The 23,015-nt window shown below is 39.0% G+C and overlaps 1 protein-coding gene across 1 annotated transcript; it reads left to right on the top strand.

Moving 5' to 3' along the window:
* Positions 1-319: 319 nt before the first annotated feature.
* On the top strand, positions 320-20,767 carry LOC124871899 (periphilin-1). Its single transcript, XM_047371551.1, has 7 exons — positions 320-1,039; positions 5,012-5,053; positions 5,146-5,249; positions 5,345-5,586; positions 13,177-13,235; positions 19,236-19,394; positions 20,172-20,767. The coding sequence occupies exons 1-7, from the start codon at positions 1,007-1,009 to the stop codon at positions 20,352-20,354; spliced, it is 822 nt and encodes a 273-aa protein (XP_047227507.1). The 5' UTR covers positions 320-1,006; the 3' UTR covers positions 20,355-20,767.
* Positions 20,768-23,015: the final 2,248 nt, after the last annotated feature.

Genomic DNA, 23,015 nt, shown 5'->3' on the forward strand with positions numbered 1-23,015 from the left:
TTAATGAAATCTTTTTCACTAACTAATTTCAATTCAACCGACATTAATTCAAGTAAGGGATGTGAAGATCTATAAGTCAGTGGTATAAGGTGTGGATGTTTATGAAATTGTGATTGTGCAAATGTTGTATGTCATGAAACATAAACAAACCCAAACACAACCAACATAGACCAAAGCAAAACCACAACTGAACCAAAGCCAAACCTCAGGTCTGCCTTCTATTTATATCAGGAGTTCTGTTTTAATAGACCAGGAACATTGGGCCTGATTGTTCCCAGTCAACACCTGACACCTGGACACTCCCACTCTACACGGACAGCTTTGCTTCACATCATGCAAATTTAAACAGAAGGTTGACTACATTACAATGAAAGATCATAGTATAGGAGCCACTGTGTCTATAGAGGACTCGGTATTGCAGTTCAATTACATTTTAAATGCTTGTGGAGGATTGAAAACAGCTGCTGTGCTGGGAGCTCCTACCAGCGGTTGTTGCACAGAAACTATTAAAACAGGTTTAACAGCATTTAGGAAGTAAAGTACACCACCAGCATGTAAAACCCTCATTCTCAGCTACCCTGTCATGCTGTGACAAGGGAACAAAACACAATCAAATCAAATAGCATGTTGAATCTGGTGGAGTGCTCTCTGCACAGTTGCTCACTCCTTTCGCTTTTGATAAACTCTTATCATCGCAGCCTGGCTCTGATTGGGCAGGAGCTGAAAAGGGAAGTAAGAAGCGTCGAGCTGTTTCCCTGTTTATTAAACCATAGAAAAAAGTCAGGTACGGGACACAAAAGCGAAAATCTTTACAGCTAATTCAGGTGAAAGAAATGCACTTCCCGGGGTAACATACTGCGACTAAAAGGCAGAGATAGGAAAGTTTCACTTTGGATTAATTAATGTGAGAGGTCACAGTTTCTTCCTGCTCGGCTGGACTCCAGGAAAGAAAACCAAAAGAAGTCGGGCTTTTGATCAAGATTTAATGAGCAGCGAATGAGCAGAGATGGACCGGGGACGACCGCCAGCGGAAAGCAAGGTAAATGCATTAACTCATAAAAACAGTGACGTATGTAACTGGTTTGTTGGGTTTACACAGCGACGAAGCGTTGAACAGTGTGGGCCTGCTTTTACTATTTGAAGTGACAATAAGTGGTTGAAGGCCATGTCAGGACAGGATATTAGCAAACTGTTGTGGGCTGGGCTCAAGCTGCTCAGGATAGTGAGAATAGTGTAGTAAAGAACACAAGAGGGCGCTAATGAGTTCAATGCACATTAATTATAATAGTGTTAAGAGTTTAAAAAATATATTTCTAAAAATATCTGAGATACTGAACATTTGATGTTGTTGTGAAAATGCACATAAATGGCGTTTGTGAAGCTTTTGTTGTTTGGTTCTGCATTAAACAAATCTAGCTTATTATAATGTGCAAGTCATTCTGCTGCAAAACTCCCACACAAAGATTTATTTTAAATAAATGTCAGTGTTTGCATTGTTATCAGTGTTGTGTTTTATATTCAGATGATTAAAAAAACAATTACCGTGATTTTTGTTAGTTCCCATAAAATGTATTTATTTTATGTCCAGTGTTTTCTCACCGATTTTTCCCATCTGCTAAAACTGAGTCATTTAGCTACCACATTTATTCTTCATATCATTATTGTTAATATTACTACAATTGTTTTTTTTAACTTACTTTAAAAATTTCTGTGGCATGTCTACTGCACTTTTTTATGTACAGGTCCTTCTCAAAATATTAGCATATTGTGATAAAGTTCATTATTTTCCATAATGTCATGATGAAAATTTAACATTCATATATTTTAGATTCATTGCACACTAACTGAAATATTTCAGGTCTTTTAATGTCTTAATATGGATGATTTTGGCATACAGCTCATGAAAACCCAAAATTCCTATCTCACAAAATTAGCATATCATTACTAAACGAGCTATGAACCTAATCATCTGAATCAACGAGTTAACTCTGAACACCTGCAAAAGATTCCTGAGGCCTTTAAAACTCCCAGCCTGGTTCATCACTCAAAACTCCAATCATGGGTAAGACTGCCGACCTGACTGCTGTCCAGAAGGCCACTATTGACACCCTCAAGCAAGAGGGTAAGACACAGAAAGAAATTTCTGAACGAATAGGCTGTTCCCAGAGTGCTGTATCAAGGCACCTCAGTGGGAAGTCTGTGGGAAGGAAAAAGTGTGGCAGAAAACGCTGCACAACGAGAAGAGGTGACCGGACCATGAGGAAGATTGTGGAGAAGGGCCGATTCCAGACCTTGGGGGACCTGTGGAAGCAGTGGACTGAGTCTGGAGTAGAAACATCCAGAGCCACCGTGCACAGGCGTGTGCAGGAAATGGGCTACAGGTGCCGCATTCCCCAGGTCAAACCACTTTTGAACCAGAAACAGCGGCAGAAGCGCCTGACCTGGGCTACAGAGAAGCAGCACTGGACTGTTGCTCAGTGGTCCAAAGTACTTTTTTCGGATGAAAGCAAATTCTGCATGTCATTCGGAAATCAAGGTGCCAGAGTCTGGAGGAAGACTGGGGAGAAGGAAATGCCACAATGCCAGAAGTCCAGTGTCAAGTACCCACAGTCAGTGATGGTCTGGGGTGCCGTGTCAGCTGCTGGTGTTGGTCCACTGTGTTTTATCAAGGGCAGGGTCAATGCAGCTAGCTATCAGGAGATTTTGGAGCACTTCATGCTTCCATCTGCTGAAAAGATTTATGGAGATGAAGATTTCATTTTTCAGCACAACCTGGCACCTGCTCACAGTGCCAAAACCACTGGTAAATGGTTTACTGACCATGGTATCACTGTGCTCAATTGGCCTGCCAACTGTCCTGACCTGAACCCCATAGAGAATCTGTGGGATATTGTGAAGAGAACGTTGAGAGACTCAAGACCCAACACTCTGGATGAGCTAAAGGCCGCTATCGAAGCATCCTGGGCCTCCATAAGACCTCAGCAGTGCCACAGGCTGATTGCCTCCATGCCACGCCGCATTGAAGCAGTCATTTCTGCAAAAGGATTCCCGACCAAGTATTGAGTGCATAACTGTACATGATTATTTGAAGGTTGACGTTTTTTGTATTAAAAACACTTTTCTTTTATTGGTCGGATGAAATATGCTAATTTTGTGAGATAGGAATTTTGGGTTTTCATGAGCTGTATGCCAAAATCATCTGTATTAAGACAATAAAAGACCTGAAATATTTCAGTTAGTGTGCAATGAATCTAAAATATATGAATGTTAAATTTTCATCATGACATTATGGAAAATAATGAACTTTATCACAATATGCTAATATTTTGAGAAGGACCTGTATGTCAATGTGTTTTACAGCACTTGGCTGCAGGAAAAGTGTTATCTAAATAAAGTTGTATTGGGATTCATTTAAACTTTGTTTAATTTGTTTTATATCTTAGCCTTCTGATCCAAAAATTTAATTGTGTTGTATGGAAAGGGTCTGCGCGGTGACGCAGTTGGTAGCACTGTTGACACTGTTGCTGGAGATAGTCACCAGGTCCCCCTCGAAGCTGCATGATCAAGTGGGTATAGAGGGTGGGTAGATGTATCAGATGAATTTGTGTATAACTGGGTGATATCAACCTGTGTGTTGTGGTCCTGAAAGGGCCTTGAGATTACTTTTGGTGTCAATATATAGTGCTACATAAATCTTTCAAAGGAGCACCTGATATTACTTTAAATTTGGGGAAAGGGAGCTACTTGGACCAGCTTTTTATAATTGCTCAAATGGTCATTATCTGTTCATTATTAATCATTTGCCACCATTCTTTTTTCCGTTATTATTATTATTACTATTATTATTAGTGTATATTTATGTAAATGCTCTCACTGGGCACTTTATTGGCTACACTCAGCTACTTTTGAGATTGATGCCTTTTAGGTTCAGAACTGCCTTAGTTTTTCATATCATAGATTCAGCAAAGTGTTTTTGGAGATTTCGGTCCATACGGGCATGACAGCATCACACATCTGCTGCAGAAATGTCTCCTGCATATCCATGAAGTGAATCTCCAGGTCCACCGCACAGGAAAGATGAAATTTTGGACTGATATTTGGTGACTGTGGAGGCCGTGTGGAGAACAGTGAGCCCATTGTCATGTTCAAGAAACCAGTTTGAGATGATTTAAACTTTTTGACATGGTAAATTGTACTGCTGGAAGTAGCCACCATGGGTACACTGTGGTCATAAAGAAATGGACATGGTCACCAACAAATGTGCTTCATTGAAAGTCACATAAATCTCCATTCTGATGCTCACTTAGCAACTTAGCACATTAGCAAGTTGTCTTCACCACTCGACTGCACCTATGTGATTGGCTAACTCGCTTTTTGTGTTAAGGAGCAATCGAGCAGATATTCGTAATAAAGTAGGTGCATATAGTTTAATTTATGTTGTGTTTATTGAATTTGTTCTTTGTAAAATTTATCAGACACAGGCTAAAATTCTCTTTATACACGTCCAACCACCAATGAAGTGAAGACAATTACCACTAATGTGGCTCTAGTTTACTTCATAGTTTAAGCTTTGCTGTTACATTTACTTTTGTCCTGGTTTGTAAATTGGCTTGATGTCTGTAAAGGTGTATGCAATTAAAAATACTTCTCAGTTCATTTTCCCGAGTTTTCCCGAGTCTATATTTGAAACTCAAAGGGACAACTGAAACTTTTGCATACATATAATGATAAACAAATTTATGAAATGTGCACAAACATAGGCCATGGACATTATTTGTACCAAGCAGCTCAGGTTAAAGCTAACAATATGTCTGGTAACTTGTTTTGCTTTTTGGGGTACTTTCCTTGCTTTGTCAGTTGTGAATTCTTTGTCTCTGTACATCTTGCTTGTGAAACCAGCGGTGCTGTGAACCTTTAAAGATGTAGGTTAAAATGTGAAAATATTTCAAGAAAGTTTTTATCAAAATGTTTCCATGACTCTACCAGTTCTATAATTTTCCACCTTTTACAGGCTGAAAAGAGGCTGATTGACAGCATTTCTTCTCCTGCTGAGGTACATCCTGTTGCAAATCAAAATGGCTTTTTTACACTAAATGGTTCTGCAGTTTTGGTCTGTGTGAGGGATTGTTTTCTGTGTCAATACAGAATAAAAAGAGGCCAATCAGAAGAGTGCAAAGTCCATCTGGACCAAGAGCATGGCAGTCCAGGTCTTGCAGACAAAAGTTTGGAGGACATGTCTACAAGTCTCGGTCAGGCTCTAGACTTTATTAATCTATATTCTTTTAAATACTATAATTCACCCTAATTTGATGTGGTTTTGATCTATTCCTTATAAATAATGCAGTTTTTCAGGGGACATCCATTCATTCCACAAAGCTGGTTTCAGCAGTCAGAACCACCATTACCTGAAGCCCCGGGCTTACGTCCATCACAACAATTACCCTCCACCTAAACCTCGGCAGCTCACACTGAAGGACAAAGAGAAGCAGAGGGAGAAAGCGAGGATGAAGGAGAAGAAGAGGGAAAAGGAGCGCTACGAGCAGAGGGAGAGCACTGATGGTAGTTCACCAATAAAACAAAACAACAGTAAGTAAATGTCTGCAGCAGAAAAAAAGGAAAGTAATATCGCATACATTAGCATGTCGGTTGTTCACTCAGGCTGCTACTTAACTAAACAGAGGGAAATGTCAACAGATAACAGGAGGGCTGAACATATTGCAGAAAGGTTTCTGTTTTATCCTTTTGAGCTTTCAATGTCTGCTGCCATAGAACCCACTAGTTTAGAAAGTGTTGTACAGGTCCTTCTCAAAATATTAGCATATTGTGATAAAGTTCATTATTTTCCATACTGTAATGATGAAAATTTAACATTCATATATTTTAGATTCATTGCACACTAACTGAAATATTTCAGGTCTTTTATTTTCTTAATACGGATGATTTTGGCATACAGCTCATGAAAACCCAAAATTCCTATCTCACAAAATTAGCATATCATTAAAAGGGTCTCTAAACGAGCTATGAACCTAATCATCTGAATCAACGAGTTAACTCTAAACACCTGCAAAAGATTCCTGAGGCCTTTAAAACTCCCAGCCTGGTTCATCACTCAAAACCCCAATCATGGGTAAGACTGCCGACCTGACTGCTGTCCAGAAGGCCACTATTGACACCCTCAAGCAAGAGGGTAAGACACAGAAAGACATTTCTGAACGAATAGGCTGTTCCCAGAGTGCTGTATCAAGGCACCTCAGTGGGAAGTCTGTGGGAAGGAAAAAGTGTGGCAGAAAACGCTGCACAACGAGAAGAGGTGACCGGACCCTGAGGAAGATTGTGGAGAAGGGCCGATTCCAGACCTTGGGGGACCTGCGGAAGCAGTGGACTGAGTCTGGAGTAGAAACATCCAGAGCCACCGTGCACAGGCTTGTGCAGGAAATGGGCTACAGGTGCCGCATTCCCCAGGTCAAGCCACTTTTGAACCAGAAACAGCGGCAGAAGCGCCTGACCTGGACTACAAAGAGGCAGCACTAGACTGTTGCTCAGTGGTCCAAAGTACTTTTTTCGAATGAAAGCAAATTCTGCATGTCATTCGGAAATCAAGGTGCCAGAGTCTGGAGGAAGACTGGGGAGAAGGAAATGCCAAAATGCCAGAAGTCCAGTGTCAAGTACCCACAGTCAGTGATGGTCTGGGGTGCCGTGTCAGCTGCTGGTGTTGGTCCACTGTGTTTTATCAAGGGCAGGGTCAATGCAGCTAGCTATCAGGAGATTTTGGAGCACTTCATGCTTCCATCTGCTGAAAAGATTTATGGAGATGAAGATTTCATTTTTCAGCACAACCTGGCACCTGCTCACAGTGCCAATACCACTGGTAAATGGTTTACTGACCATGGTATCACTGTGCTCAATTGGCCTGCCAACTCTCCTGACCTGAACCCCATAGAGAATCCGTGGGATATTGTGAAGAGAACGTTGAGAGACTCAAGACCCAACACTCTGGATGAGCTAAAGGCCGCTATCGAAGCATCCTGGGCCTCCATAAGACCTCAGCAGTGCCAGAGGCTGATTGCCTCCATGCCACGCCGCATTGAAGCAGTCATTTCTGCAAAAGGATTCCCGACCAAGTATTGAGTGCATAACTGTACATGATTATTTGAAGGTTGATGTTTTTTGTATTAAAAACACTTTTCTTTTATTGGTCGGATGAAATATGCTAATTTTGTGAGATAGGAATTTTGGGTTTTTATGAGCTGTATGCCACAATCATCTGTATTAAGACAATAAAAGACCTGAAATATTCCAGTTAGTGTGCAATGAATCTAAAATATATGAATGTTAAATTTTCATCATGACATTATGGAAAATAATGAACTTTATCACAATATGCTAATATTTTGAGAAGGACCTGTAAACCTCAGTTAGAATAAAGGTTTACCTGTTCTGGAGCAAATGCCTACAGTTTACAGTTTACAGTTAGTAATTTATGCTAATCGCACTAATTATTAAAATCATACAGTAATAATAAAACTGTTGGTGACAGTTTTAAAATGTGACTTCCATAACCACGTTTTCTTTGTTTTAAAAAAGATAGGTAAATCTTTTTTACTTGCAGAGCTGTGTGACTCATCTCTCTCAGTCACAGTGGGATGTCGCCTCTGGTCCTACTATAAATAATTAATGATCAGTCACAGAAAAACTTCTTAACTCTACAGTATAGTTACAACAACTAAACGTGTGATTTACCAGTTTGGAACATTTATTCAGTTTTTTTTTCTATCACGTAATAGGATAGACATTTTACTTATTTTGAATGAATGTTGATGAAATACCTTGTGATATGGTCCATATCTTTATTTCAATATTTGCCAAAAAAGATAAGTGCGCTACAGTCTGTCTTGTAAAAGAGAAAAGAGATTTGCTGTAATTCTATCTATAGATAGATACAGCACATCTATAGATTGTACTGCTTTAGTAGTAGAAGCCTTTCCAGTGAGAGAGAGAGAGAAAGCTCTGTAACTTTGGACTTTTCTTGAAAACGTCATTGCTTTATTTTACAAAAAACATTTTATAAATATAGTTACATTTTCTGTTTATTCAAAAAGTAAAACCATATGTGTTAAGCAGTTTTATTTGCTGTATTTAAATAGAATTTAGAGTCCACTAAAATATGTATCTGCAAGTCAGAACTCTACAGAACTGGATTTGGCTGCAGAATTTCAGATTTGTGAATCTCTAGTTTCTGCAAGGAGTTTGGAATACTTTAAAAAAAATTATTTACATGTTTTTAAGTAAAGAAACAAAAGGTGTTCTGTTTAAGTTTCCATGAAACCATGTAAGCCAAGTCTTATTTTATACATTTCTATAAAACAACCATTCTCCTACTTCTGCAATAATATTTAAATTTTGAGAATTAAATTACCTTAAATATTTCATGAATGGGCTTTTCAAGATGGCTAATTGATGTAGTCTTTCAACATATGTTGAATAATTTAATATTCTCTGACGTAGGGATGGGCAAGTATCGTCAATCTGACAACTGTTTCTCCGCTAGCTCTCCATAAGGGCATCAATAAATATCAATCTCTTTAAAACATTAATGAATTCAATTATTGCATTCAATTATAGTGTCTCAGTTGCAGTAGGGAATTTGAAAATGATTTTTATTCTCAGAGCAGTATTTGAGTTTGTGGGGCTCCAGCTGTTAGCAGTGACAGATGCATTGCCAGAAAGATTCATGAGTTTAACATTTATTATTATGGCAATAAATTCCACTAAATACCGTGATTGCATTTTTAATCCATTTTTCTCCTGCTTGGTCTGACAGTTCGTTAGTAGTTTTGACATGTGAGCATTGAAATACAATGTAGAAAAGGAACTTTTAAACATGTATAAAAGGGCCTCAATCCAAAAAATTATAATTGATCAATTACATGTTTATTTGACCATTTAAAGAAATTTGAAATAAATTCAATTAGTAAATAAATATACAATTAATGTGTCTCTATTTTATGTCAAACATGTTTAAATTTCAGTTAAGTGTTAAAATCATACGTGAACATTTGATAAATTATTTAGTTATTTACAGGGGTGAAAGTAGTTTTAAATTCTTGACGGTACTTAGGGGCGGAGCTAGAGGAGGGGCTGGGGAGGCAGGGGGTAATATATATATATATATATATATATATATATATATATATATATATATATATATATATATATATATATATATATATATATATATATATATACACACACACACATTTTGTGTGTGTGTTAATTGTTACTCTCATCTGTGGCCCCTCTCGAGATCTTTCTCTCTCTCAGCAAAGTTCAAACTAATTAAAACATATCATCAATACTTTACTTTACTGTAGGCTGTCTGTATAAGGTAGAAATTAGAATCACTTGACAATGTAGAGTATATATATATATATATATATATATATACAGTACAGAGGCCTGACTCATACAGTCTCCTCTTAACAGTTGTTCTAGAGATGTGTCTGCTGCTAGAACTCTGTGTGGCATTGACCTGTTCTCTAATCTGAGCTGCTGTTAACCTGCGATTTCTGGGGCTGGTGACTCGGATGAACTTATCGTCCGCAGCAGAGGTGACTCTTGGTCTTCCTTTCCTGGGGCGGTCCTCATGTGAGCCAGTTTCTTTGTAGCGCTTGATGGTTTTTGCGACTGCACTTGGGGACACTTTCAAAGTTTTCCCAATTGTTTGGACTGACTGACCTTCATTTCTTAAAGTAATGATGGCCACTCGTTTTTCTTTACTTAGCTGCTTTTTTCTCGCCATAATACAAAGTCTAACAGTCTATTTAATAGGACTATCAGCTGTGTACTGTATCCATCTCCTGCACAACACAACTGATGGTCCCAACCCCATTTATAAGGCTTGAAATCCCACTTATTAAACCTGACAGGGGACACCTGTGAAGTGAAAACCATTTCAGATGACTATCTCTTGAAGCTCATCAACAGAATGCCAAGAGTGTGCGTAGCAGTAATCACAGCAAATGGTGGCTACTTTGAAGAACCTAGAATACAAGACATATTTTCAGTTGTTTCACACTTTTTTGTTCAGTATATAATTCCACATGTGTTAATTCATAGTTTTGATGCCTTCAGTGTGAAGCTACAATATTCATAGTCATGAAAATAAAGAAAACTCTTTGAATGAGAAGGTGTGTCCAAACCTTTGGTCTGTACTGTATATATAATTTCAGTTGTTAAAGAACTGCCATGCATCAAACAATGATAAACCATTTTCTGATGCATAACTTTTCATCTTCATCTTCAGTTTCCGTCTTTTCTTCTGAACAAAGAAGTTATTGTTCTCTGCATTGTGGTCAAGTTTTGATTTCATTTTAATTAAAAATTTGACATTTCGGTTGTTTTATTTTTTATTTAAGTCTGTCGATGGTAAGTGATTTAGTGTTCGTCCTGTCCTAATGCAAGCGGCGGTTTTTTTGTCTGTGCACCACCTGTGTAAAATCTCCCAGTCCATGAAATCGAACGGACCGATCTCCTTGGCAACCGCTCTGTTTTGGAGGTAAGCGCGCATGCGCTCTCGTGTAGTGTATCAGAATCAGAATCAGCTTTATTGCCAAGTTCGTACATACAAACAAGGAATTTGACTCCGATACACTTTGCTCTTTTGTTTTGTTTTTGTATTACAGAATATACAAATTTACAATGTACAATATATAAATATATAATAAAAAGGTGCATTTGCAACATCTGTATGCTGTTGTTTTGTACTCTATTTAATGTTCAACAGAGAAACAGCCTGGGGGAAGAAACTGTCTCTGTGGCGGCTGGTTTTAGTAAACAGTGCTCTGTAGCGGGGGCCTGAAGGTAAAACTCTAAACAGTTTATGTGCAGGGTGTGTGGGGTCTGCAGAGATTTTAGCAGCTCTTTTCCTGACCCTAGACCTGTATAAGTCCTGGATGGAGGGAAGGTCAGCCCTGATTATTCTCTCTGCATTCCTGATTATTCGTTGCAGTCTGGACCTGTCCTGTTTTGTGGATGAGCCAAACCACACTGAGATGGATGAAGACAGGACAGAGTGAATGATGGCAGTGTAGAAGATGACCAGCAACTCCTGTGGAAGGTTGAACTTCTTGAGTTGCCTCAGGAAGTACAGTCTCTGCTGGGCCTTCTTTCGAACAGTGTCTGTGTGCAATGACCATCTCAGGTCCTCAGAGATGGTGGTTCCTAAGAACCTGAAGTGGTCCACGGCCGATACAGTGTTGTCCACCACCATTTCCACAGTCTTGAGTGGGTTCAGTTCAAGGTAGTTCTGACTGCACCAGTGTACCAGCCGATCCACCTGCTGTCTGTATGCAGACTCATCACCGTCCTGGATCAGTCCAATGACAGTGGTATCATCTGCAAACTTAAGGAGTTTCACGGACGAGTCCGATGAGGTGCAGTCATTTGTGTATGTGAAATCTCTGGTCATAAGTGGTGTTTTCGAGCTATACTGTGTTGTTGTAATTCAGCATAATAACGTGAAACACAACAAGTTTCTCTCCCTTTTCTTTTAACTGGGGTATTTAGCAGCGAGCAGACAGACATTAAACGTAGCGGTGCTCATTTTAAAGGCTGGCCGTTCACTAAAGCCTCGAGCTCCGAGGGGAGAGACGCAAAGAGCATTGAGGCTCCATCATAGCAGAACAGTTCAGAAACAATTTGGAATGAGGGGAAAAAAGCTATATTTATAAACAGATTAAGTCGTGTTTTAGACTGCCTATTGGTAGCGGATCTGATGTTCTTTGTTTGCAGCCGTAACTGGTTCTGGATGACGGCTTCATAGCAGACCCGTTTTTCCCTCTTCCCGGTACTGTGTACCGGCGCAGAATCTTTTAGTGGTACGCAGTACCGGACCGTACCGGCTCACTTTCACCCCTGGTTATTTACGTTGTGTTTCCTACTATGGTGGATTATGGATCATGATTCCACAGTGATCTGATTGGCCGACCTGACCTGATCTGATTGGCTGACAGAAGAACTACATTGATCATATTAGTCCCGCTCATTGGCTTTGATGGCTTAGGCTCACAGATAAAATAATGATATGCAGCAACTATGAAATAAAACAAATACCTTTACATATACTTTTAACACCTAATGAATACAAATTAGAATTTTTATAATTGATAAATATATTTATTTAATATACATCTTCCCAATGTTATTTAAATGATTAACTACATATATTTCTCATAGAGACTAATGTAGTGAACTGGGGTAGTCCTGGCCCCAAAACACCTCCTGGCAACTGAAAACGGCTCCATAAAATTGCACCATTTAACAGGACATGACGTTTTGCAGTATGTTAGATTGCCACTAGGTGGGAGTGTAAGCGAGTCAAGGAACTTGTTTTCTTGAGCTCTTTGCACAACAACCATTTGGAGGGCAGTTGCTTATTGTGGTATCTGCTGGTAGGTAGAAACTCCGTAGTAGCAACAAACCAGAGTTACATAAAGCTGATCATAAAGAAAGCTTTCCTGCTCTCACTGTATGGATCATGTCATCAATGAGCTGCTTGCAGTAAGGCCAGCTTGTGGTGATGCCATGTTTTTTTTAGAGGAACATCTTTTAGATGTTTAAGAATATCTTAATGCTCTGTGTGGAAGGAGGTCACAATTTATCAGCAGAAATGTGGTATGATTCCATGGTTGTAACACTGAAAATCCACGTATCAGATTTTTGCTGGTATAAACTGGTGCTGAGTATCTTTATCTTCCCTTGCATGCAGCTATTTCATTTGTGCGCACACTGCAGTACTGTGGAGGTGTGTGTTTGTGTGAGCAGATTTTTTTGTGTGTGCCTGAGTGATGGTGCGATCATGGTGACTCATCACTGATTTGTGTGTATATGAGAGTGTGAAAGATGAAGAGAGGGAGAGATTTACCCGCAGAACATAATGAACCATAACAAAGCTATGGCTTTACATGAGAATACTGCAGTCCAGCACTGCAAAGGCTGGCAGGTCATGCAAAAAAATGTATTGATCTCAGATCACAAGAGTGGAAGAAATTAACAAGAGGTGGAACATCGGTTCAATAAAAGAATACTTGCAAATATGCAAGGTGTTTTATCTTATTTAGTGTGATGGATCCTCTCGCTGTGCTGCTGAGTTGACCTTGTGTTTTGTGTGTTTTCCAGCTTCTAGGCCTGTCTTACCAAGGTCCACTTCCAGCAGAGACAAGGACATGCAGTTCACTGTAAGTTCACAGGCAATAAAATCTGTTCCATCCTTCTGCATTTCTTTTAAAACTGAGATATTAAAATATTTGCAGATCCACCTTTGAATTATTGTTCACTTTTTTCTTTGCTCAAGTTTTATTTAGTGATCTTTTGCACCACAGTTAGTTATTAGTTTTTTATTTGTTAGAGCGTTCTACCAAGCTAATGCAGATATAAAAAGCTAAATTAAATAAATGTGCTAAAAAGTGAAGCCCAGGTAACAAGGGAACATTAGTAGGACTGCGAGCACTCTCTAAAGGTTAATTGAATGTTGGCAAGTGACCGTCAGCAAACCTTCTCATTGTGGAAAGTTCTTCTGACATCGTTCCGAGGAACAGTTTCAGAAAAAAACACTTCACCGGATGTTCCATGAACTTTCAAGTAGAAGTCATTATTTCCGTCCTCTAAATTTACACGATCAGAACAGCTAAAGATTGCAGCTTAAAAAGTTAGTCAAAGTTGCAGCTAATTGGAAACTGAAGCTCCTTTGAGAGTTACAATTTGAAGCTTGTAGATCATCTTTAGGAACCTTTTTAGAACACTCCATAAAGGCTCTCTAAACGTTCTCTGAAGGTTATTGAAGGTTTTTACAATATAACCTTTAGAGGGTATTTGGAGGATATTATTTAATAGTTTCCACAAGGTCACACTTTGAACATTTATGGAACCTTAAAGCAAAATTTACTGAAGGCTCTCTAAAAGTTAGAAAATCTGTAATTTTTAGAGTCTTGATTGAATGTTCTCTGAAGGTTATGCACTGAGTAAAGATTAGAGAACCTTTAGAGAACATTCCATGATAGTTTCCAAGTCACATTTGTGAAGTTGAAACAAGCTTTCAGGCAACATCCTCAAAGCTGAGGTTAGTGTTTGTTGGACGTTTTTATCAGTTTGATCACATGATTTTTAATAAACAGTGAAGATTGTTATATTCAGCCAGTCTTGGTTATGAACTATCCTTAGGTTAATAGACGTTTTCTGCAAACTAATGGTTTTCTTCTTATTTTGGTCTTCCTTTTTCAGATCAGAAAGATTCTAACCTTTTCTGATCAAATAATTGATTGAAGGTAAAACACCACGGTCAATCATGCACATCACCGGATGTGTAGAAATATGGTTTTAACCAGTAAATATTATCATCGGCAAGCTCTGAGAAATTCTCTTTTCATGAACCTGAAACATCTTTACATATTGTAACTGTTAATTATTTTTCCTGTCATATTATTATTAATTTATGCATCCACTAACTGCATTAGTTATATGTTTATACAGCATAAATAGTTTTTGTTTTGTTCATCAGACAGGACTGTAGATGGCACAGTTTTTTTTAGCTTTAATATAAGCGGCTCAGGTGGCTGAAATCAAAGGATTGCATGGTTATCTTTGCTGATGTGAGCACAGCGTGGAGCGCAGCTGCAAGTGGTAAACTGCAGCTGGTTGCTGCTAGTGAGGTTAAAATAAAGAGAAGGAAGGCTTTTTAAAAAAAACATTAAGATACGAGCAAGGAACGTTTAAGGTTCCATCTTCTGACGGGATTAAGAAGTCAATAAGATTGCTTCACTGGCAAATCAGAATTGGAATTATACATATAACATCTGACTGATTCAATTAACGATGCAGATCTTGAAAGGCATTTGTAATCAAGTGCTCATTGGATTGGTGATTAGAAGTCCTCAGATAATTAGTTTTTTTCTGTTCTCACAATCAAAACGTGACATTCTTTCCCTCAGTAAATAACTAGAAGATTTTAGTCAGGAATCAAAATGTAGACCGAGAGCTGTTGCAATAAATGCTGTTTCGAGATTGTGCATGTCTTGTTTTTATATTTCTTATTGTGAAAACGTTTCTACTTTGTTGTTTAAATGTATTTAAATTATATTTACCGTGAAGTTTTTACATTTGCTCACTGGTATAATTTTGCCTGTTATTCATGCAAACAATTCTGGTCTGTGTGGCATCACATTGTATTTGGGATTAGGTGCTCAAATGCGGCTAGAATACAGACTTTTACTTTTAAAATAGAGCTTTTTATCAAAATTGCATTTAGAAAAGCCATTAAGATGCACTGATCAGGATTTGAAACACTGGTGCAAATAAACTTCTATTTAAGGACTTTATCACACACAGGCCTATTTCACATTTGCCAAAACATCCTGTTGATCTACAGGAGTTTTAGAAAACATTTTTGGTGACAGGTATTGAAAGGTGTGCGTCCCGTTTCATCTGTTGGAAAACCTACACCGCCTTTCAGAACAAAGTTCATGCCTACAGTTAAATATATTGGTGGTAGTATGATAGTCTGGGGCTAGAACACGTGTCATATATGTTGGAACCATAAATCCTGCTCTCTACTTTCATTCGATAGAAGAATGTCCAAACAGTTCCCAACTTCAAGGTCAAGCCTATTTGTGTTATGCAGCAGGACAAGGATCTGAAGCACATCAGCAATTCCACCCCTGAATGGCTGGTTATTAAACATAAAATGCAGGTTTTGAAGTGGTCTAGTCATAGTTGGGACTTAACTTGATTAATGCAGTGGTGTGACCTTTAACAGTCCCTTTATGCTAAGACACCCAAACAGTTCTGCTAAATTCCTCCCTAGCAACGTAAAACACACATTTTGTTGTTTCCTGCCAAAGGTGGCACAAACAGTTATTAGGTTTGGGTGGCAAATGCTTTTTTCACATACGACCAGGCTAGTTGTCTTAACAGATGAAACTGTATTTTGATTTAACTCCTTAAATGTTTATATTTGTGTGATATTTAACATTTTTGAAGATATGAAATTTCTTATGAAAACAGATTTCTTCTGTTTTCCAATAAAACAAAAGCAATCTGTAAGGGGGAAATGCTTTTTTTACAGCACTGTAGCGGTTTATAATCTAACACAAATATAAGTAATTACAACATTATCTCAATTTATGCATCAAATCAGATGTCCTTCCACCTTTGCATGATTTCTTTTCTAATGTCAAATTAAATGCATTAAAGAGCATGCAGTTTGATGCATCTACACACTGAAAGGATGAGAGTTTTGCATTTTGATGCATTTAATAAACAGTAAAACAGGATAATTTAGTATTTGACCATGCTGATCACTGATAACTCCATCCATTTATGAACACTGGATTATTAATTGGTTCATTTCTCATTATTTCACATATACCCTCTCTTTCTTACTCTTTATTTATAAGCAGTTTATAACTAAGATAAGCTTTTAGTCTTAATAGGCCTTTTCTGTAAATAATTATGGCGAATTAATAAGATAAAGGATTTGGATTTTAGTGTTGAATTTGCGTTTTGTGATTCGTTTTATGGTCTGATACTTTGTAAATCCAAGGATGTGTTAATGCAGGAAAAGAAAACCACATCCTACTGTTGGTTTAAGAGAAATGAAACTTCTAATTTCTGCATGAAAAACATGTTGAAGAGCACAAATTATAGCTTTTATGGATTACTGCAGAACTATTTTCTTGGTAAAATAAATCCACCTTAAAGCATCGAGCTATCTCAACATTCATGAGGAGGCGTTTTATAAAGACTTGAAATCAAAGCAGGCCTTTATAAATGTGCTTACAGTACTGGAACAAGATTCTTTGGACAGATGGAGCCAAGATGAAACCTGGACCTGAACCATCTGAGAAGAAGAGTAAGGAGAACTGAAGCAAGGGATTACGATCCAAGGATATAGAACGTCATCTGTTTAACATGGTGAAGACTGAGAAATGTTTGGGACTTGAAGGGGCTGACAGTGGAGTTAGACACTATATGTTCCCTGATGATTTAGCTTTTAGCAGAAGCAGCAGGATTTAATTTCAGTTCTGACTCAGGATGGTGCAAAACTCAAGAGGTCACTCAAGCCCAATGTGTCTAATTGTGCAGATATAAATTTAGCACAGATTTGTACTGTATGGATGCTGATGCTAGAGCAGATTGTGCCTACCAGGTGGATCTTTTAGCACACCCTCTTGAGGTGATCTGGGTCCTGGGGCATTTTACGCAGAATTGGTTTCTCTGGTGTCAGGCGAGATGCAAAGCAGAGACAATCAGAGATGGCATCAATTTTGAATGAGAGGCACAGTGGAAAGGCTTAATGCCTGCAGTGGTTAGAGGAATGAGAAAAATAGGAAGCTGGAGGAGAGCATGTTCAACCACTGTTAACTGTCAGACAACTCTTAGTGACTGTACAGGATTTGCATCTAAATCATAAAAATCCTTATTTTTATAATTGTTTTAGTTTATGCATTTAGCCTGGAATGCATGAAAATTGAGGTATGTGTTTATAAATATATTGTTTTCAGTATTTTTGTCAGATACTACTCCTTAAGCTGATTGCCTAATTTAAAATCCATTATGTTGCACAAAACCATAATTATGAAATAATTGCAAAATATAAACTCTCTGTTTTAATACTTTCGGAACATTATTGTATTGCTTCAAAAAATACATGCATTTGTTGTATTAAGATCTGTTCTTTGGCTGCCATTACATATCTATACTTTTTTATTTTTATTTTATTAATGGGGGGAATGCATTGTCTGCCTTTGTATTATTGCCATAACTGCAGACCTGATGCTTATTAGAAAGTGAGCAAGTTAGTGACTCATTAAATCTGGATTAACTGGCTGTTTTGTTCACTTGAGAGTGATGGAAGCTGAGCAGCAAACAGTGCAGCATGTGGCATTAACACTCATTTGGAGCTGAGGTTCTGGGTTTGTTGTTAAAAACGTCAGACTCCCCATGTCTGACCATCTCTGTACATTGTTTAGCTGCAGAAGGCATTTCCAGACAATCCTACTAAATACTACTTTACTATGTCGCTCTTGTGCCTTGAAGAAGGATTGATAAACCTTTTGTTACATACAGCCACAAAAATTAGTGTTTTTATCTGGATTTTATGACACACAGCAACACGTTGTACAAAAATTGGGGAATGAATGGAAAGGGGTACATGGTCAAGTCTTGCCACAGATTTGTAGTTGGTTTTAGTACTGAACTGAACAGTACTATGATCTAATGTGTTCCATTGTACCTCTGGTGGTTGTTTGGAGTTGTGGTCCTGCTGGAAGGTGGACCCCAGTGTTAAGTCTTCAACAAACCTTCTCCCAACATACCCTGTGTTTAGCTGCATCTATCTTCCCATCAGCTCTATCTGGCTTGCCTGTCCCTGCTAAAGAAAAGCATCCCTACAGCATGATATTAGCATGGTTCACCATGGGAGTGGGGCGTTCCAGTTAGTTATGATGGCTTCTTCCACATGTTTGTTGTGTCCCCTAGATGGCTTGTGGTAAACTCTAAACTCTACTTCCCCTCAACAATAACGGTCTTCTTGCCACTACTCTATGAAGGCTACATTAGAAGGCTAGATTCTCCACCTTAGCTCTAGGTCTCTGTAGCTCCTCCAGAGTTGCAATGCAAATTTGACTGCTCCTCCAATACTAGTCTTGGTTGGTGGACACCCATGTCTTGGTAAGTTTGCAATTCCATGACATGTTCTAGCCTTCGGGCTTTCTCTTAAAAACAGCTGAATCCCTGACATGTCTACTATGTTCCTTGATGCTCAATTGATGCAGTTTATCAAGTAAGAAAATCTGGATTCATTATGAGATTAAATTGCACACAGGTGGACTACATTTAGTAGTCAGGTGACTTCTCAAGGAAATTGCCTGCACAAGATTATTTGTGGGTGTCACAGTAAAGGTGGGGCAGTTAAAATCCCAACAAAATACATCAAAGTTTATGTTTGTAATAAGACAAAATGTGAAAAAGTTCAAGGCGAATGAATACTTTTGCAAGGTATGTAATACTGGATACTGCACTCCCTGACAGAGGGGTAAAAGAAGAATTTATTTTGCTGCAACATTACAGGCTGCTCATTAGCACGTCAATTATAAACTGTTTGCGCTCATGTTTTTGGCTAACAGTGAAGTACTTAACGCTCTGGTCCTGTTTGGCCTCTCCTTTTTTTGTTTTATTTGCAGGTTTTTCAAAACGAGAGGAACCAAAGCAGAGAGCGAGATCACACAGCGACCAAAAGCAAAGACAGAGAGCGAGGCAGAGATGGGGAGCTTCCTTTAACTGCGAGCCAGACGGCAGCACGAGACAGAGCCATCCAACAGAAGAGGAGAGAGATAGATGAGGTGGGGGAGTGTAATTACACAAACAGTTCACCCACCTGTCTTGGGAGAGGAATAGTTATAAAGTGAGGAAGAACAAAGATAAGAGAAGCGGGGATTAGAGGAAGAATGTCAGAGTGCAGATCTTAGGAAGCGCTGGAAGACATGAGACAGACAACAAAAGATTTGTTTGCTGTAGTATAAACATTAATTTTGTAGTGCCGAGCCTGAGGCAACAGAAGTGTCATTACTGCCTTTTATTTTGCCAAGCCTGGCAATGAAGGCCTCGTTCACAGTTTAACATGACTGAGTGTTTTTCTTTCATGCCCTTTGTTTTCGAATCGATCAAAAAGAAGCATGACAGGCTCACCTGTATCACAAGAGACTCCGGCACGTGCTTTAATGTTGCCTTCAATGTGACAGGGATCACATGAGGCTGTGCTCATCAGCTCTCTGTTTATGTCAGAGACTGTACTTGTGTTTCCACCCACTTGATGGAGAAGATACTTTGGTTCCTTTTCTCCATATCTCCATGGTTGCAGGAATATAGAAGCACTGCAGCAATTTAAAAAGTAAGGCTGGCGATGGGTGCTGATGCAAAAATTTCCACAATAGTTGCTGCGAACATGATGCTTGTGAACAGTTTGCATGTTTATATATTCAGTTATAATACATGAGATTGTTGTGCTGGAACCATTTGTTTAATTCTGTTTTCCTCCAACACTTTTTCTCATGTCCGTTTTTTGTGTCCTCTAGCACCGTTTCCTTTTCCCTAAAGCCATGAATATGTTTGCCTTTCAGGTGTATTACCAGGAGTGTGAAATGTTCGGCCTTGTAGCAAAGATGCTGATTGCAAAGGATTCATCCCTGGAGCGTCCCATCCAGTCGTCACTGCAGGAGAACCTCCGGGACATTGGAAAGCGCTGTGTGGAAGCTATGGAGAGATTTATTGAAGACTATGACTCCAGGGAACTTTTGCACTAATCACACACATCGCTTTATGTGTCTTTGGTGACAGTGACTCAGTGAGATTTACAAAATTAAGTTTTATTTCAATGAGTACATCTTTTTGTGTTTTATGTAGAATGCTCTGAAATGTTTTTTAAATGGTGCCTGACCATCTCCAGTCCAATACTGTTGGAAAATTGCAATGTCATGCTGAAGATTTTAATGTCATTGTAAAATAAATACACTGGTCATTGAGCCTGAAATGGACTAAAACTGGATAACTGTGGAATAATGTCTGTGTCTTCTCACTATTTTTAATAGAATTTTATACTGTCTTTGCAGCATATGAACCATTGCATGGTACCAGATATTTTTAGAAACCTTTTCATGTCATGGCAAAAAGAAAATAAATGGGTCACTTGGTGACTAGGATACGTGCACTTGGTAAATGAGAGAGTGCAGCTTTCTTTTCATATTTGACTGAAGAACATGAACCATTCATGTGTTTTACCTGCATAGATGTGAGCTGATAGCAAGAAATAGCACCAAATTTTCAAATGATCAATTTTACTGTAAAATGTCATACACAATGTAAACACCAGATGCAACAAGACATCAGCAACCACAGCTCAATTGCTGGTCGTATTGTGGTTGACCTGTTGGTTTTTACTGGTTGACTACCATTAAAAAAAAAATCTTCACCTTCTGTCATTAAGTACTAATCTTGATGAAAGAGCCTAATAATTTTGGCATGTGTGAGCACAGACGTCCTGATCCAATCCCAAGTATCAGAGCCAGATTAAGGCATTTATAAATCATTAGTAACACTGCCCTTGCTGAAACTCAACTTCTAATATCTGCTGTTTCACGTTCCTGTCATCTGATCAGTTGTTGGTCTGGGGCACAGCTGCACTGAAGGCAACCTAAACACTTGTCATCAAATTTAAGATATTCAAGAAAAGTGCTGAGATTATGAAGCAGATGTTTTTTTCTGCGCACGATTGACTATCATGTTTACAAGCCAAATTAATCAACAAGTCATATAGTAACATCGTTAGCAATTCAGCAAACTGCTTTGCATGAGAACAATATAAGGAGGCGCAAGACTGGAGTTTATTGAAGACTGCTCAGTCAGCTAAATGTTTAGGAAGCTATGTATGTTTTAGGTAACATTCTCGGGACATAATAGCAGCTTTCTTAACCTTGTTAAGTTAATCTTGTGTTGGGGCTACATCTGTTTAGAGAAAACAGACTGCAGTGTAAGGAGAGTGTAGACCATATAATAATGATTAAATAAATACACTAAGTTCTCAGGCATATACACGGCATTGATCTTTTTTATTTTAATAGTATCAGATTGTGACTTCCCTCCTTGTCAGCAGTTTAGTTTTGTGGGATGAGAAGTGGAAGATATGAAAAAAATGTGGCACAGCAGTAGAGCGTGTGGCCCATGTACGGACTACGGAGGCCTTAGTCCTCGATGCTGCTGCCCCAGGTTCGAGAACTGTGACGTTTGCGACGTTTACCACTACATTTCTTGTCTGCCTAATTTCAGAAAAAGGTGAAAAATAAAGGCGACTAGTGCTGGGAAAAAATATCTCTTTATATTTATATATACAGGGGTTGGACAATGAAACTGAAACACCTGTCATTTTAGTGTGGGAGGTTTCATGGCTAAATTGGACCAGCCTGGTAGCCAGTCTTCATTGATTGTACATTGCACCAGTAAGAGCAGAGTGTGAAGGTTCAATTGGCAGGGTAAGAGCACAGTTTTGCTCAAAATATTGAAGTGCACACAACATTATGGTTGACATACCAGAGTTCAAACGAGGACAAATTGTTGGTGCACGTCTTGCTGGCGCATCTGTGACCAAGACAGCAAGTCTTTGTGATGTATCAAGAGCCACGGTATCCAGGGTAATGTCAGCATACCACCAAGAAGGACGAACCACATCCAACAGGATTAACTGTGGACGCAAGAGGAAGCTGTCGGAAAGGGATGTTCGGGTGTTAACCCGGATTGTATCCAAAAAACATAAAACCACGGCTGCCCAAATCACGGCAGAATTAAATGTGCACCTCAACTCTCCTGTTTCCACCATAACTGTCCGTCAGGAGCTCCACAGGGTCGATATACACGGCCGGGATGCTATAGCCAAACCTTTGGTCACTCATGCCAATGCCAAACGTCGGTTTCAATGGTGCAAGGAGCGCAAATCTTGGGTTGTGGACAATGTGAAACATGTATTGTTCTCTGATGAGTCCACCTTTACTGTTTTGCCCACATCCGGGAGAGTTACGGTGTGGAGAAGCCCCAAAGAAGCGTACCACCCAGACTGTTGCATGCCCAGAGTGAAGCATGGGGGTGGATCAGTGATGGTTTGGGCTGCCATATCATGGCATTCCCTTGGCCCAATACTTGTGCTAGATGGGCGCGTCACTGCCAAGGACTACCAAACCATTCTTGAGGACCATGTGCATCCAATGGTTCAAACATTGTATCCTGAAGGCGGTGCCGTGTATCAGGATGACAATGCACCAATACACACAGCAAGACTGGTGAAAGATTGGTTTGATGAACATGAAAGTGAAGTTGAACATCTCCCATGGCCTGCACAGTCACCAGATCTAAATATTATTGAGCCACTTTGGGGTGTTTTGGAGGAGCGAGTCAGGAAACGTTTTCCTCCACCAGTA

The sequence above is a fragment of the Girardinichthys multiradiatus genome, chromosome 1 (genome assembly GCF_021462225.1).
Source record: "Girardinichthys multiradiatus isolate DD_20200921_A chromosome 1, DD_fGirMul_XY1, whole genome shotgun sequence".
NCBI lineage: Eukaryota > Metazoa > Chordata > Actinopteri > Cyprinodontiformes > Goodeidae > Girardinichthys > Girardinichthys multiradiatus.